The sequence below is a fragment of the Labrus bergylta genome, chromosome 10 (assembly GCF_963930695.1).
Source record: "Labrus bergylta chromosome 10, fLabBer1.1, whole genome shotgun sequence".
NCBI classification, from domain to species: domain Eukaryota; kingdom Metazoa; phylum Chordata; class Actinopteri; order Labriformes; family Labridae; genus Labrus; species Labrus bergylta.
In genome coordinates this window covers 16,483,117-16,500,796 of record NC_089204.1, presented here as the reverse complement: position 1 = coordinate 16,500,796, position 17,680 = coordinate 16,483,117, and the positions used below count along the sequence as shown (strand labels likewise).

The 17,680-nt window shown below is 39.3% G+C and overlaps 1 protein-coding gene across 2 annotated transcripts in view; it reads left to right on the top strand.

Moving 5' to 3' along the window:
* slc8a1b (solute carrier family 8 member 1b) overlaps positions 1–17,680 on the top strand; it is a 139,058-nt gene that overhangs the window by 109,392 nt on the left and 11,986 nt on the right. For both annotated transcript variants that reach the window (XM_065959749.1, XM_065959750.1), the window contains exons 6-8: positions 2,293–2,438; positions 5,028–5,127; positions 17,467–17,652. In XM_065959749.1, coding sequence (XP_065815821.1) covers positions 2,293–2,438; positions 5,028–5,127; positions 17,467–17,652 — 432 coding nt within the window. The remainder of the gene's footprint in view (positions 1–2,292; positions 2,439–5,027; positions 5,128–17,466; positions 17,653–17,680) is intronic.

Sequence of the window (17,680 nt, the reverse complement as noted above, 5' to 3'; positions counted from 1 at the left end):
CAGTTGAGTTGAAGTGAAGTGAGCAGAGAAAAGCAGAGAGAAAGACACCAGAGGGGAGAAATATCAAAATGATAAATGGTTCAGACAGCAGCTCTGACAGGAAGCAGCATCTTACCCCGAAACACTCAACCTCTGTCAGGTCCATTCACACACACACACACACACACACACACACACACACACACACACGCACACACAGCATTACTAGTCCAAGCACAGCAACAAGGTAAAAAAAAGATACTGCTAGGTCATGTTCATCCAATATACCACATTTAGTGTCGGTTGTTAATTAAGTTAATGAAATCAACATTTGATAGTTTGTAATGCTGTGTGTTTATATGCAGGTGTGTGTAAGCTAAATATCTGTGAAATGGATTTAACGAAAGGAAATCCATGAAGGGGATTTGACTTAACGATTAGACTTTGAAGTGATTTTCAGAGAAAAACACTTCAAAAAGATGTATCATTTTTAGAAGATCAGGTACTCAGTTTAAATATCAGGTACTCAGTTTAAACACAGATTTGCAGCAATGAGCATGATCTGGGCACAGTAGCAGAAAATGCTGGTTCAAGGCCATTTTATTACAATGAGTGCATTCAACCCTGTAGATAAGTAATGAGTTATGAAACTGTATCACCTTAATTAATTAATTCTTTAATTGCTAAACTTCAGTCTCTCCTCGTACATTTTAATTGTTCACTTTTACTCACTTAACAGAGCAGAGCGCTCATTGATTGTTTTCAACATGAACATTGATTAAAGGGAATTTGAATGCCATGCCTGTACAGTATAACCGGCAAGCAAAACACAAATCAAATTATATTTACTAAACTGTAAGCCCTAGGAATTCAAACAATTAGGTACTTGGAAAAATGTCTATTTAAATGTATTACAATAAATTTGTTTCGATTCAAATTTTCTGGTATAACATTCAAAAGTAGTGCAACTCAAGCCAAACAAGAACAAGCTAATTTACACCTTTAACCATATGGATGAATTCATAGACAATACAATAATGAATGTTAAGCCAGATGTTTAAGCCAGATATTAAAATAATATCAACATAAAGTCAGTGGGGTTGTCTCAGACTTTGTCTGTTGTGGTGTGTAGCAGCTGCTTCAATGATCGAATGTTAAAATAGCAGCTTTAGCAGCATGTCAAAAAGATGTAAGATGAAGCCATTTGCCAGATACAATGTATCTAACTGAGTAGACAAATAAGCCGTGGACTTTGCATTGTCAATGTATGGTTGAACTAGCATTAGGCAGCCTTTCAGCAGTGACCAAACTACTGTAATAAAGATTACTCTTTATTAAGGGTCATCAGAGCAGTTTAAATGAAACATGAAATCTAATTTTGGATTTACTTTAACTTTAAAAATGTGACGGATACTGCAGGTCAGTGTTGCTGCAGGCAGCTTTTATGTTCCTGAGAGACTGCTGCTGCCCTCCTTGCCTACAGCTCTCGTGCCTCATGAATGCTTCCAAGTATGATTGAGTCAAAGTTTGATGAAAACACTCCTGGCAGAAATTTTGCATGCATATGTAAATGTGACTGACCTCCTATAGGTCCTTGCTGTAACTAAACTGAGTGGAACTAATAACCAATGAGCTATTTCAGACCCACAATGCACTGCACACTAATGGATGGCAATAGCATGGAAAACTGTTCCCTCCATAGACATTTGATCATAGCCTTTCTCTCTTTTCACCCTTTTTTTTGTATTTCTTCCTCTCTCTCTCTCTCTCTCTCTCTCTCTCTCTCTCTCTCTCTCTCTCTCTATCTCTTTCTGTCTCAGTCTCTCTCTCTCTCTGCCTCTCTCTCTTTGATGCCAGCAGAGAGTTCAAGCTCTACAGTCTTTACAGAATCTCAATTACTGACACAGTCCATCAGGGAAAAGGGTAAAGAAGTGACGGGGAGATAGGTGGGGGTTGTGCCTTTCAAAAGAGAGAGACAGGGATTGGTTAAAGATGTCATGGGCGTTTTAAATAATTTTGTCCAATATACAGTCGTAGTCCATTCATAATTTACCGTTTTGCTACCCAATTATACCGTCACTGGTTAAAGGTCCTGTAGGAATTTTGTCCTATCATTTTCAAAATGATCAAAACCTAATAATACTGTTTTATATGTTTTAATCGGTGTGTCTATTGTTTATTGACATTTAATGAAGTGTTTATTCTCTGTTGAGTATTCTGGAGACAAAAAAAGTCCAAAGTATTGCTGCTAGACTTTTTTGCTGCAGTCCATCTCTAACTCTGCATTTGGTTGTCTTCTTGTTGTGTTTTCAGAGGAACAACAGAAGGAGGCTGAGGAGGAAGAAGAGCCGCTGGCAGGAAAAGATGATGAAGAAAGGCGTATCGCTGAGATGGGACGTCCCATGCTGGGAGACCACGTCAAACTGGAGGTCATCATAGAGGAATCATATGAGTTCAAGGTAAGGGACCAAGAAATTTGGCGTTGTTCGCCTATTCAGGGTCACAACACCTCAGTGTAACCACGGACAAGAGGAGCTGCTGATCGAATCACCAACCCTGGTACTAATGGATGACCTGCTTAATGAATGTCTCAGGCCTAATCGGCGCATTTGGAGTAGACGTTGTGATTATGTCACAGCAGTTGCTCTTGCATCATGTTGGCAGAAAAACAGCAGAGGCAAATGGAGAGAAACATGGAGATGCAGTATTTGGTTGATTGGAGATAAATTAATCCAGAGATGTATTTTGGCACTTTGCAGTCTTTCTTTGCCAAACACTATGTTAAACAGACAAAAAAAAACTTCCCAATCATTTTAATTGTTTACAGTTTTTTCTTTGATGGAGACAATTTAAGCACAGCTAATTTGAGCATCCCTACACACAATTATAAAATGTGACAACCCGAATTAGTGAGCTGTGAAGATGATGAACACTTAATCCTGTTGCTGTTTTATACCAAATTCCCAAACCCCAACAAAAAACTAAACAAATACATAACTGCATGTCTCACACCTAGCCTTACACAATGGGATTATTTAATCACACAAACGTAATTCCTTTCAAGACAGTTGAATCACAACAGTTAACCCTCTTAATCACTGCTGAGAATAGAGATGTAGCTGAAATTAAAGAACATTCAACTGTGACTCATTCTGTAATTAGTCTTAATTGTGTGGCCGCTTCAGTGTTGAAATTAAAAACAATGGTGCACACAGAAACAACACAAAAGCAACGCCCTCTTACACTCACACACACTCACACACCTTTCCTGATACATATGGTATAATCGCATAATCAGTGTACCTGTCCTGTCCTTGCTCTCCTTCTCCCACACAGACTTTTAGGATAAGCAGAGATGTAATTACCATCCATGTTGCATTGTGTGTGTGTGTGTGTGTGTGTGTGTGTGTGTGTGTGTGTGTGTGTGTGTGTGTGTGTGTGTGTGTGTGTGTGTGTGTGTGTGTGTTTGTTTCTTTACTAGTACATGTTCTCTTTTGCCTCTCAACCCACACACTCACTTCAGACGGACGGTTAATAACACCCAGTAATAGTTCGCCTCTCGACAGGAAGATATAGTTTTTCAAGAAACATCATTTTTAAACAGAATCACTTTGACAGTTTAGAAGGCGTCTGACTGATTTAAATACACTCTTATCTAACAGCAGATTGTCACACATGGGACAAAATACAGGGTTCATGACTTTCTTTTCTTACATCACATTATGGGAGAATAATAGAGTACAAGGGGTAATTTGGCTGCTCGATTTTTGGCAACAATGGCGGATTTGCTTTAGGAAAAATATACTGAATAGCTTCGCAATTGTCAACACAAAACCCCAATTTTCTCTTATTATTATTCATTGAATGTCTTGTCATTTGTGAGATTATTGAAATATTTGGCTTTTTTTATAAACCAGCATACATGTGTTCTAATATGTTATTGAAATTTGAATAAATTAAGTGGTAAGTGTTTGTTTTAAGAGACGTCACTTCAAATGTCAGTGATGAGAAGGAGAAAGACAGAGAATAAAATGAGATATAATGCAAGGTGGCTAAACATTTGTTGCTTTCAGGTCTGGTTAATAGTGCAACAAGCTGGTTACAGTTTGATACTCATCTGCCATAAGGGTTCCACATCTGCAGAAACACACTCACAAGTGTACAGAGCATGTGTTTCATATATTCAGTCCACTTCAAGTGAAGATCTGAGGGCTGAAAAGACAAAGCAGCCAAGGAAGATAAAAAAAAAAAATAATAATTCAAGAGTACCACAGAATTAGAGAAACATTATTACAAAACCTCGCTGTGTATGGTAAGATGAGCACTTCACACACAATAGGTGGAGTAAAGCTGGCTATGTGTGTGTATGAGTGCGTGTCCACAGCAGCAGTGAGGCACTATTTACACCCCTAAGCTCCATCCAACACAATTAGCATCCCTTTTTCCCTCTGAAGTGCGGAGAAAAAGGAGCGAGCAATCCCCACTGCTGCGATAATTAGTGTTTAATATGTGTGTGACTTTGTGCAAGGAGGCATGTGTGTTATGTGTGTTATCTCATTGTGTCATAGATTCTTCTTTTTGAAAAAAAAAAGATACTCTGAATACTAGGAATGAAGGAGACAAGGAAGAAAACAAAGGAAGGAAGCTGTTGAAAACAAAACCAGGAGGAGAAGTTTGAAGTAGCGTGAACTGTTGCGCCATTTTTTTATTTTTATAATATGCAGAAGAGTTAATGGTAACATTTTTTCCTAACCTCTAAACCTTGCCTGTGTGTTAGACAGTTACTGAGGAGTTGGACTAAGATGGTACAGATTATAAATGTGACGCTAAAGATGATGGTTTGTTTCAAGTGAAAATGTTGTGCATTCTGTATTTTTCAATACCATTCAGCAGGGTAAAACTCATTTTGTGTCCATGTCAATGTTACATTGCATAAGTTGTGCCCATTTTTCTCAAAAGTACAGGTGTCATTTTCACACATATTAGTTGTTTTATGAAATGGTATTTTGTCTCCTATCTGACCATTATTATTTCTCTCTCCTTCACAGAACACAGTGGATAAGCTGATAAAGAAGACCAACCTGGCTCTGCTGGTAGGAACCAACAGCTGGAGGGACCAGTTCATTGAGGCCATCACTGTGAGCGCAGGTAAGGCCCCTGAAGACTTGTGTGTGTGTTGGTGTGTGTGTGTGTGTGTGTGTGTGTGTGTGTGTGTGTGTGTCCGTGTGCTGAGTGTGTGTCTGTTTATTAGTTTAATAGTTCAGGCGTTACAACTTGAATTTCACTGGAGTCATATGATGTTGTTTCAAAAGGCAGAAATGTCGGTGTGAGAGTGTGTGGCATATGAAGATTTTCCACTTTGTAACAGCTGCACTTTAATAGTCTTTGGGTTCTATGTGGTCTGCTGCGTTGTGTGATCTAACAATTCATACAAACAAAACTATCAGAAATCTCATGCTGAATGTGCGTGGTGCCGATTGCATCAAATATTGGCCGAGTGTGTTTTTAATGAGGTGATTTCATGGTCCCATTGAGTCTAGTGTGTGCGTGACTGTGTGCGGGTCTGTGTGTGTGTTTGTGCGTCTGTGTGCTGATGATTTTTAATGGTTACTGGAAAGTGGACTGGCCTGGTTTGATGGTTTGGGCACACAAACACTGACCAGATGGGAGATAATGATGAGGGCAATTGTTGAAGCAGTTGTGTTTGTGTGTGTGGGTTTCAGCCTCCATGATGACAGAAGAATGAGGGTGTGTTTCTAGGTGTGTGTTTCTATGTGGGTGTTTCTGTGGGAACAAGACTTTAAGAAAACTGAGGGAATATTTATCGTATATCTTTCCATTGTCCAGTTTGGATTTCACAGTGATGTTAATGTACCATGAAGAGGGAGAAAAAGAGCATGAATGCGAACAGTTTGAAATAAGGAAGCCTGCTGTGAGAGAGAGACCGTGTATAATACAGAGATTTGTTTGGACAGAGAGAGAGAGAGTGTGTGTTTGTGTGTGTGCATGTAGTGTGACAAGGCAATTGAGAAACACATGCTAAGGGGCTAAGACAATGCAATGCAAGAGAAACTCAATGCGCAGACAAAATGGACAAAGTAGGAGTAGTCGTGGAAAATGGAAGATAGAATTTAACCATGCAACAAGTGAGTGAGTTAAAGAGAGAGACGAGAGGGGACCGGTTGTAGAAAGTATAGAAAAGTGGAAAGAGAGGCATCTTGTGTGATACACTGCAGAATCTTCACAATCCAATGCTTTGTAATGGCAACTTGCCCTCTGGAGGCTGGACAACATTACTGCAGCACATGAATAGAAAAAGAAAAACATTTTCATAAGCAGGCAGTTCTCACTACATACTTACTTCAGAATCCACCCATCAAGAAAACAATGACAATCTACCTTCAACCTCTCTTTTTTGAGTTCACTGTTATCGTCTAAGTTCCTGTGGTTTGAGTGCCAAATGTTCGTTATGTAACACTTTCTGTGTTATTTTTACATTTCATTACATTAAGAGCATCATATAAAGCTTACAGTAAGTGAACTTGAGTCACCCAGCATATCACCTTTGTCTCTTGCTTGTGTGCATCAGCCTCGATGGCGCACTGACAACATTTTAGCTACACGTGAATGTTGAAAAGCTGAACATAAACCTTTATTGTTTTATACATTGATAGGACTCCTCTAAAACTGGAATGATCCAAGACAAACCATGAAGTATAGTAACTGTCACTTGAATGAAAAGTTCAACATCTTTTTGAAAAGCTTAGAGAAGTGCACAAAGATATATAGCCTAGTGTACTGAGAGCTACCTTTTAGAGTAGCTTAGTGAAAAGCCTGCAGGTGGAAATGGCTCAACCTCTGAAAGAACAAACAAATCTTCTACTTTCGGGATGGTTACAGTAACTTCCTGCATTAGCATTAAGTTGTCAGGCAACTGACCAATGGAGAGTCCAGCAAATACCCTCGCTTAAAACAACAACATATTGTACATTTAAGAGCTAATGTTTCCCCTTCTGTTAGTTTTGCTCTAAGCTAAGCTATACTAAGCTAGCTGTTTGGCTGCTGCCTTATTTACTTGACAGAAAGTGGCTAATATTTTGTATAGCCTTTACTCTCTTTTGTGTATTTAAGATGAACTTATTTCATCTAGACTGCTGGACTTCTGGCTGGAATAGTTGAAGAAAATGGACCGTTGTAGAGTAAAGTTTTATAATTCTGCTCCGGAATTGAAGCTTTAGTTACGTCAAACACTTAGTCTACAGTTCAAATCTTCAAAAAAAATAATCACAATTCAATTAGAGACATTTCTTTATCTACTTGATTTTGGTGTTTCCTGTTAATAAAAATACAGCAGATAATAGTTCATATTTCCATGGCAACATGTCCACTGTGGGAATATGGTCGATGGCTATTAATGCATTGTTTGAGGTATAAAAAAAAATAGATTTGCTTGTCGCTGCTGTCTTTGACAAAGGTTTCTATTTAAGCATTGTTTGTTTCCATAGCCTGTTCAATCACTTTAGTTCCTTCAAATAACTTCATCCTGTGTGGGTGGTTGTGTGTTTAAGATGTTTGTGCTTTAGTTAGCCAGCCTGTCAGCCTGCCTTTGTTGGTGAGCTGATGCTATTAATGAAAAGGCCTGTCTTCACTCTCTTATCTGGGATTAGCTTGTCTAGGCTGACAGAGTGATTTGTGTGTGAGTGTGTGTGTGTGTGTGTGTGTGTGTGTGTGTGTGTGTGTGTGTGTGTGTGTGTGTGTGTGTGCGTGCGTGCGTGCGTGCCTGTGCGTTGAACAGTGGGCTGTTAAAAGAGAGATTTGCAGAGTTTCACCGTCATGGGCTTGTACACTTTAATAGGTCACTGTTGCACAATGCTAGCACACACAAGTGCACACAACAGACACACGTAGTGTACAAGCCAAATCAGAAGCTGATTGAATTGTGGGACTTCAAAGTGTTTGAGAGCTGATTGGACGCTGGCAGATCAAAATGACTGCTGATTGGGTAAACAGTCGTCCAGCTGCAGAACAGCTGATTAGGGAAAAAAGACATTACTTCTAATAATGAGAATAAAAGCACAGAGGAAGTGGAGAGAAGTGAGTGAAGCTCCAAGAAAAACCTGGTGCATGCTGAGGGAGTTAAAGAAAGGTGTTGATACGATAAACTATATTCATTGATTTGTGTTCTATGAAAATACTTACCTTATGTATTGTGTAGTATTGAATTACAGAACATATTAAGGACTAAACAAAGATAAAGTGGCATTAGAAACTTTGTTCAAGCTGGGAAAGGATTTATTAGAAATCAATTACCTTAACTATTATTACCACCAGCTCCTGTTGTGTGGATCATACCATATAAAACTAGACTTATTAACACCCAACGAGTTAGAACATTGTTATTTCTCAACAAATATTATCTTTGAACATTAACTTGTTGCTTGTATTAGATTCAATTTAGATAAAATATTAACAATATTTGTACAGCAAGTTTATTTACATGTTTGAATTTACTTTGTCTGAAATGTTCCAGTTTGCTTCAAGCCAATCATGAAACTCATCAGCAATCATCATCTATCACTGTCTGATAGATGATACATGCTTCTGGGAATGGCTCTGAAATTCTCAGTTATCCCGGTAAAGCCAGTGGTTAGCACATCTTCCCGACTGAACTTCTATTCTACTCTGTGCGGTGTGTTTCCCTGCAGCATAAAACACATAATTTCTTGGTCCATAACATCCCAGAGCAGCGCCGTTCATCCGTTGCGCCTCAGTTCAACAGTACACCAGCAGCTTCCCTCTGGCTCACTTTAGCAATAAGAGCCCGGAAAAAGAAACCAATTTCTTTACGATTTTCACACAAGTACAAAGAATTACGTTTGCCGAGATAACTACATCATGATGCCAATTTGTGACATCTGTCCTCGAGGAGAAGAAAAAAACATTTAAAATGCTTGTTTGGTGAACGGAGGTCGGATTGATCCCTTCCGATTAGTTCAGTGTCATGTCATGTAATAAGTAATGAGGAAGTGTTGTTGTTGTGAAGCTGATAAAGGGTGGAGAACAGTATAATAAGTGCTGCTCGTTACCAACCTGTATCCATATTAAGTAGAAGTTTATTTTGTGTGCATGTAATTCTTATATTTGCATCTTTCATCTTTTTTTAAACTGCAGAACATAAACCATAAAATTAGATTTCAGACCAACTGTGCTTAGCTCAAGTAGGGATTTCAATCAGAGTGCAGACTATTCCTTTATATAACGAACAGTCACGTACGTTTAATTTACCATGAATTATGTCTTCTCGGCTTATCTTCTTAGATTTGAATCAGCAAAGTTAAAGGTGAACTCAATGCCTATGTGGATTCATGTTTCACTAAAGCAACATATTCCTCTCCACCTGTCTTTCTCTTTACCCAATTTACTGCGCCTCCAGGTTTCCATTCCTACCACACTCTCCCTCCATGCTTCCCCCACTCACTTACCATACAGAGCAGGAAGGTCAAAGATTCATTACTTCTCCGGTGGAATACAAATGTGTGGAGCCCATGGTAGGCGGATGAGGCAGTGGCATAAGACCAGACCGGGGTCACCCGCTCTACTCTGGGGTTGATTGCTCTCTCCTGCTATGCTCTGAGTAACGGACCCATGTTGGCTGAAACTGATGAACACTTTATTATCATTGTGATTTTTTTTTATTTTACACAATATGCCCTAAACCAGTGATTGCATTTAAACCAAATCTCTTGGATGGTGTGGTTTTTCCTGAAACATGCCCAGCGGTCTCCCTCTTTCATTTACTCTGGACTTGGATGTGAGTTTTCTTTCTCCTCATTGATGGATTAATTGACGGCTGGATAGGTGGGTGGGTCGCTGGAGGTAAGAGAAGAAGAACGTTGATAGGAGAGGGTAATAGAAAGGTTAAGTTGGAGCTAAGATAAAAGGAGATTTACTCAGCTGTCTTATCTGAATTATGGAAAGGGAAAAAGACAGGAAAAAAAGGAAGCAAAGAGAGCCAGAATGAGGAAACAGGAGCAAATGAGAAAAAAACAATAAATGAAGGAAATAAAGGGATGTTTTTTTACGGATGATCAAAAATCATCCTTACAACAAAAATGTAGGAAAGTATGCTTAATAGACCCAACTACTCTCATTCATGAAGATAACAAATGGAAATACGAAGGAAGAATTGAGTAGCTTGGGGGACAATTAATTTCTTTCCAAAAAATATTTTAAAAAAATCAACACATCTGTTCTAAGCATTCTTGCTCTGTTGTTCTTGAAAACCATATGGATGAATCACAGCTTTCACAACGTGAGCACACATATAGCCCACACGCAAATACAAAAATATCCACACACTTGCAGAATAAGCCCAAATTGAGACATGCTGTAACTTGGTCCACTGATCCTCTCAAACACACACACACACTGCTGGTTCCAGTGTTGGAACAGGTCCAGAATGAGAAGCTGTTTCTGATGCAGTGGTGGATTTGATACACGCTGATAAGCTAGTGTTGTCTAATCTCATCTCCTCCCCTCTTTTTGGCACCATTTCTGAGCGTCCCTCGCTTTATCACCCTGCCTATCTCCTCTCAAACGTTTAAGATCCAAATCAAGATTGAATCCATTTAAAGAACCCATAATCCACCCTCTTGACCAAAGCTATGAAGACTCTCTTATCCCATTCCATCAGACTAAAGAGACGGATTTAAATCTTGATATTTAAATCTTTTGACATCATGAAGTATCTTGACGTAAAGACTCTCTTATCTCATTCCATCAGACTGAAGAGACGGATTTAAATCTAGATATTTCAATCTTTTGACATCATAAAGTATCTTGTTTCTTACCTCTTTAACAGCTCATTAAATGGATACTTAACCCATTTGCATTAAGCATTGTATCAGTAGTAAACTGGTAGTATTTTTGAGTGGTCGTGCATCCAGCCCTCATTTCCCCCTGAGACTGGAAAGTTCTGTATTTCTAAGTCTGAAAAGGAGCTTCCAGTGATGCAAATATCGTCATATTGTGTCACTTGAAGCTGTTTCGGTTAGCATGGTGAAACTACAACGCTAGTTCTTCATATTTTCAACCACTGAAGCTACAGACCAATCACAGATCAGTGGGTGGGAACTCACTCCCAGAATCGAAACTTCTATTCTAACATCCGCCATATTGCTTGAAAGCTATGCTAACAGGCTCTATGGAGAAAGCTGATAATGCCGAAAAAATATAAATATAGCGGCGAGAAGGCTGCTGCCGACAGGCCGTTCTTGTGTTCTGGCTGCTGCGGCCAAGATTGAACCTTTGGGTCATCACATCATTGCATCATTTTGGCCCAAACACTGACATACACATATGTACACACACACAAATGATGCAGAGACCATGACATTCATCTCAAAGCAGGAAACCTGCATTTAGCCAACCATTAAAGCCTTCCTGAAATGTCAGTGTGCTGTTGTTGTGTGTGAACACTGACCTGTTTTCCCTTGTGTGTATGTTTTTTGTGTTTGCCGCGTGGCTAATGGAGAATTTCTCCCAGATAAGCTAACACAGAGAGACACCGTGTGTGTGTGTGTGTGTGTGTGTGTGTGTGTGTGTGTGTGTGTGTGTGTGTGTGTGTGTGTGTGTGTGTGTGTGTGTGTGTGTGTGTGTGTGTCTGCGTTTGTGTGCACATACACTATGTGACAAGCCTGCCAAGGTGGCATTTGGTGAGCAGCTGGATGGTTGTGATACTGAATCCTTGATGCATTTATTATCGCTTACATGTTGTTCTTCAAGAGCATGAAGGACTTTGAGTTCTCTTTGCAGTATTTTCTCTTATATGTACATAAGGGATGAGGCTATAACTGGTGGCTGTGATCATCCTCCCTGTCCCAACAGGCTGAGAAGAAATCATTTCCTAAAGTGAACACATTGTAACAGACACAAGAGAAAACTGTTCTTGTTTTGTGCAAAATGACAGCAGTGTTTAGCGGACCAGGAACAGACTACACAATATGTGTGTCCTCCCGGGACAAGGCAGGTAAATAGTTTGAGACCTACTAATCTCAGCCTGCAGACTTTCATGACTAGACTAATGTTGATTTGTTAAAATGAAGCAACTGCCATATTCCCAACACCAAAGACACATTTTTTTCCAGTCATGGTTTATGGTAAAGATGGGCGCTGCAATTTTACTTTCTAGTCAGTTTAGAGAATGGGGAGTGTGTTCGCTTGCATGTCCTCTTTTTTGCAATGCCATGTATAAAGCTGTGTATAGAGACATAAAGATCTGTTTTTAAGGCTCTATGTCACAGAACACATATTAGAAGTTGTCAAACTTGTAAATGGTAATGTAAAGATGATGCAACCATGATGTATCCCTTTGACTTACTGCCTACTCTGAGGCTTAACAAGGCCAGGAGTAACCCTATTTAAGATTAAGATTAAGATTTACTTTATTGATGGGAGCGAGGAGCAGCCGGAGAGTCTGTGCCGTTTATTACAACAAGAGCCCCGGCTTCGAGGGGCTCTTGTTTTTACACTCTGTTAATCATCCTGAGCTGATGGTGGGGGAGGGGGTTTGGTGCCTTGCTCAAGGGCACCTCGGCAGTGCTCAGGAAGTAATCTGGCACCTCTCCAGCTACCAGACCAATTTCCAGATTTGGTCCGCACCGGGACTTAAACCGGCGACCCTCCGCTTCCCAACCCAAGTCCCTACAGACTGAGCTACTGCTGCCCTACTTGGAAGGGTTAATAGGATTTCTAGCAGTAGCAGACAGTATCAGCATCCACCTGAAATGAAACTCTTGAACCTTCAGTCAAACCAGAGAAGCAAAATAAAATTCATTTAATGAGGCCTCACAGATGCTGTATTATTTGTCCTCTGCAAAGATTCCCTCCCATCAGGTCAATTGTCTGATCTGATCCATGTCATAGGGGGAGAACTGGGGCTGATGGTTTGAAATTAAAAGCATGCAGCTTTGACACAGAAGACAGTTGTTCATCCCACCAACTTTCATTTTAGGATTGGTAAAACCAAACATTAGATATTTTCCTTCCAATGACAAAATCAGAAAACATTCATATGGGTTGTTTTTTTAGGCTAAAGTTAAAGACAACAAACAACATGGCACACGGAAATTGCATTAAAATAGTTTATATGTTAAACTTATCAAATTAAATTGTGAGGTTGTGTGTTGTTGCTTATTTTGGGGGGTTTTATGGCCTACGGATGTTTTTATTCTCAGGACCGAAAGTCAAGATTTGCCTTGGTGGACAATTTATTTGATCTTATCAGTACAAGTCCAAGTAGCGGTTGTTATATATTAAGCTTATACAGTAGGTATTAATTGATTCCAGCAGTTTAATCGCACAACAACCTTGTTTGGAGAATAACTTCCAGTTGAAATAGACTGCCTTGAGAGCGCAGCCGCAAACGAAAGGACACAAAAAATCAATAAAAAAAGGAAATCAAGTGCTAGAGAGACAGAGATTGAGGAAGAAAAGTGAAAGAATGAGAAAGAGATTGATGTGAAGCCTCTCCACACACTCCACTGCCCTCTAATTACTGAGCCCACACAGTGTTATTCATCACCTGCTCCACAGTGTGTGTATGTGTAATTTATAGACTTACTATATGTCTACATGCCCGTACTCAAAGAGAAGAGTGCATATAGGTGGTAGGTGCTCATGTGAAACACTGAAAATAAGAGACTTCGCGCATCTGAATATATATATTTTAGCCCTTGTACAAGCCAAGCATTCCTCAGTGCTTACGCAGTTTTCTCATTCTAAGTAGTATGTCTTTTTTGTTTGTGTTTAAGCCTGAGAATATTTTTGCCTAGAAGACACAAAGCCTGACATGAATTCTTCCATCTCTGTCTTTTTCTCTTAAGGAAAGTGATTGAAGGAGTTTTTCAGAGGAAGTCAGTGTTTTTCTGCACAGGAACTTGTCAGACCATTTTCTCTGTGTGTGTGAGACTAGAAATGTGTGTTTATGTGTGTGTGTGTGTGTGTATGACTGATTTGAACATCCCCCTGAGCGCAGACTATATATTTTAAAGCATACAGCCACACTCCTCACTTGGCGAGCGCAAGTAGAGATGAGCTGCAGTCCACATCTCTTGATCTCTTATAACCAATGAGAACGCACCTTCTGGGCACGCTCAGTGAACAGCGAGGGAAAACACACATGCAAAATCACTGGGAGAGTGAGAGATATAGTTTTAGTCTTCATCTGTGTTTGTTCAGGTTTTGGTGTAAGTTACATTAGCATTTACTATTTTTCTTCTTCTTCTGACAGGGTATAACACAAATCTCTAATCTCACACACACACACACACACACACACACACACACACACACACACACACACACACACACACAGAGACATAGACACACACAAACTGGAGTGAGGAGTGTGTCAGTGACATTTAGAGAGTGACAGAAGGTTGTAGAGGGATGAGGTAGATTTAGAGGCATGAAGCGAGAGAGTAACAGAGAAAATTCAATTATATAGACGCTATATCAGCAAAATGTGACCGAGGATGGAAAGAGTGTGTAAGACAGAGTTGGGGAGAAAAAGAAAGAAATTACTCTTGGATAACCACTTTATCAGTATGGCACCTAACTGAGCATGGAAATAAAGAATTGAGCTGAGAAGGGAGTGTGCATGTCAGGCACAGAAAGAAAGTAAAGAGAGATAGACGATGAACAATAGAAATACAATAAAAAAGACAGAGTTTGAGAGAGACATGTGTCAGAGGCGTCAGAGACATGAATATAGATGTACTGTGGAGCCTGCAAAATGTGGAAAAACTGAATGATCCCAAAAGAAAATGTTTAATGCTTGATCTGTATATTCTTACCAATAACACAGAATTTCAGTTTACCTACAATCAGAACCTCTGTTGCACAACAGGCATCAGCTTCCTCGTAGTTGTTCTTTATTTATATACAGAGTGTGGAATTTGGGACTGCTTGCTTGAGAGGTGTTAGTTTCCTTCCTGAGTACTGCTAAGGTGAGCCACTGAGCAAGGCACTGAACACCACCTACTCAGGCCGCCAGTCCCTGTGCAGTCCCCTCACTCTGACATCTCTCCATTAATGCAGGTCTAAAGGTCCTGTTTGTGCTTTCCGGCTTCTGTGTGGGTGAAGTGTGTCTCAAAATAACAGGGTGAAAGTTCAATGCCCCATCGGGATGAGAAAAGTACATAATATTAAAAAAAAAAAAAAAAAAGGTTTTAAATGAAATTAAATAATGTTACACAATGTGGAAAGTAATTCTGTTGATTGTCTGACACTATCCCCTTGTTGCAACAAAAGCATGCAAACAATTTATTGTTCTATTGATGCTCTTAAAACACCTGTTTTAAGTCAATAGGTTTGGTGGCTTAGATAGGATCACAACTCCCCTTACCCTGGACTGTGTCAATCTATACCCAATGCTTGAGGACCGTCCTAAAAACTCTCAGTTGTAAGCTCATTGATTAGCTATCTCTTCCTCCATCTGGCATTATTATTTCAAAAATAAGATGACGTGGATTGGAATTTAACTTGGATCCTTTTGTTATACTTACTTTTTGTAAGATTGTAGTCTTAGCTATATGCAAGAGGTCCAATACACTAATTATCAGCCTTTTTACAAATAGTGAGCTGTACATAAAGGCCCCACTTTAAAAAAAAAACCCACTGCTGTCATCTATAATCCTTGTTGAGTTGCTTATCAATGGCTGAATTTGGTAGAAGTGAGTAACTACAAATCATCTGATACAACTGCCTTTCACTTACAGACCATTTGAGTTTTAACAAAAAGCTACAGCTAAATATAAAACAGTGAGGTCAAAAGTGGTGCAGGATTTGGCATGAGTCAAAACTATATGGAACCACAGGGACCATTCAATGATACAAAATTTACATTAAGGCATTGACACTGGTTAGCTCACAGTTTTAGCCCCAAGATGTGGCATCTGATATGAGCCTCTTTTCATTTCCTTGGACACACTACTTTCTCTTTGGGTGACCCGACATTGTCATTTTCCCATATGTGGGCACCCCAAAATCAAAACTCCCTGTTACAGGAACAAAAGCAAGTAGGGACTGTGTGGGAGTGAAGGGCGTAAACAGAACAAATGACATAACTCAGGCAGAGAGTCTTGTTTTATAATTTATTACCAAGTCTTTGTGTGTTTGTGTGTCCAAACCATGAGGCCATTGCTCTCTACACTGACCTTGCACTGTTCATTTGTAGTTCATGATTTGATTTGTTCCAAGTGCTCACCCTGAAAAGGAAGCATTTATTTTTAATTACATTAAACAAGGTACATGACCCCTTTAGGAAACTATTGGTTCTATCACAGTATATTTATCGTTGTGTTAACCCATGCTAATTTAAAGTAATTGCACATAGGATCTGGTTCGTGACTTTTGCTTAATGACTGAAATATCTGGCTGTCTTGCAACATTATGTGCAAGAGAGAAGGCCAGGAAGCAGTGCCAACAGCAACGTTACATTTGTGGAAACTGCACATCTCATTTTGACACAATTGTAGTGATAGATTAAGCAAAGTCAGCTTAAAGTGTTGACTTGACTTTATAAAAGACGATGTCTTCTTTTATTATATTATATGACACGTTTAAGGGCGATACATTCATGCATTAAACCCAACATGACATATTTTAAAATAAGGCACTTGCTACTGCTAGTTTGGCTCATCTAAACCTCTGATTTCAACATTGTTCCATGCAAACTCAAAATCCTATTCCATCTACTAGAAATGCTGCTTGCATCTTGTATTTAATGAGATAAAGATTTTTCCAAAAATGTCCTTTTAAAGATCCAATTAAGCCTGAGATGTTTTTCATACAGCAATGCTTAAAAAAAAACCCTGTGGTTTAAAACTATGATATTACATGAAAACAAGCTCTACATCTTGTAGGATGGAACTAAAAATCAAGATTTTCTTCCATTCTATCATGGATCTTTTTGTGTGAAATAGTTACAAAAAGGCATTGAAGTCCTCTAACACTGCAGGGAAAAAATTTGATTTGATATAAAATACTCATCTTGAAAAAGGATTTAGACAGTTTTTTGTTTTTTTTACATTTGTATGCATCACAACGTCTTTAAGAGGTTAATTGTATGCAGTGAAGTCATGTCTGGTTCATTCATTATTAAGCGAATATCTAAATTCAATCACACATTTTATGTATTTGTAGGAGTATTTTTCTATTAAGCATTATTCATTATAGTTGAATGCATTAAAAACTTCATGCACAAATAAGAAGAAGATATGTCGGCACAGAAGGGAAGGAGGAAGTCATGAGTTACAAACAGTTTGAGACATGCTACAATTTATGAGCACACTTTCCAATTGAGGAAGAAAAAAATTGAAAGGACGCAGAGTGAATGATTGATTGATTGGATGATTGATTGATTTATAGGACTTTCAAACTCTTGCCATCCTCTTATTCTCTTTCCTCTTACTTTGTTCACCTCAGGCGAGGATGATGATGACGAGGAGTGCGGGGAGGAGAAGCTGCCGTCATGTTTTGACTACGTCATGCACTTCCTCACCGTGTTCTGGAAGGTTCTGTTCGCCTTCGTCCCGCCAACAGACTACTGGAACGGCTGGGCCTGCTTCGTAGTCTCCATCTGCATGATCGGACTTCTCACGGCCGTCATCGGTACGGCGACAGCTGATATTGTGACATA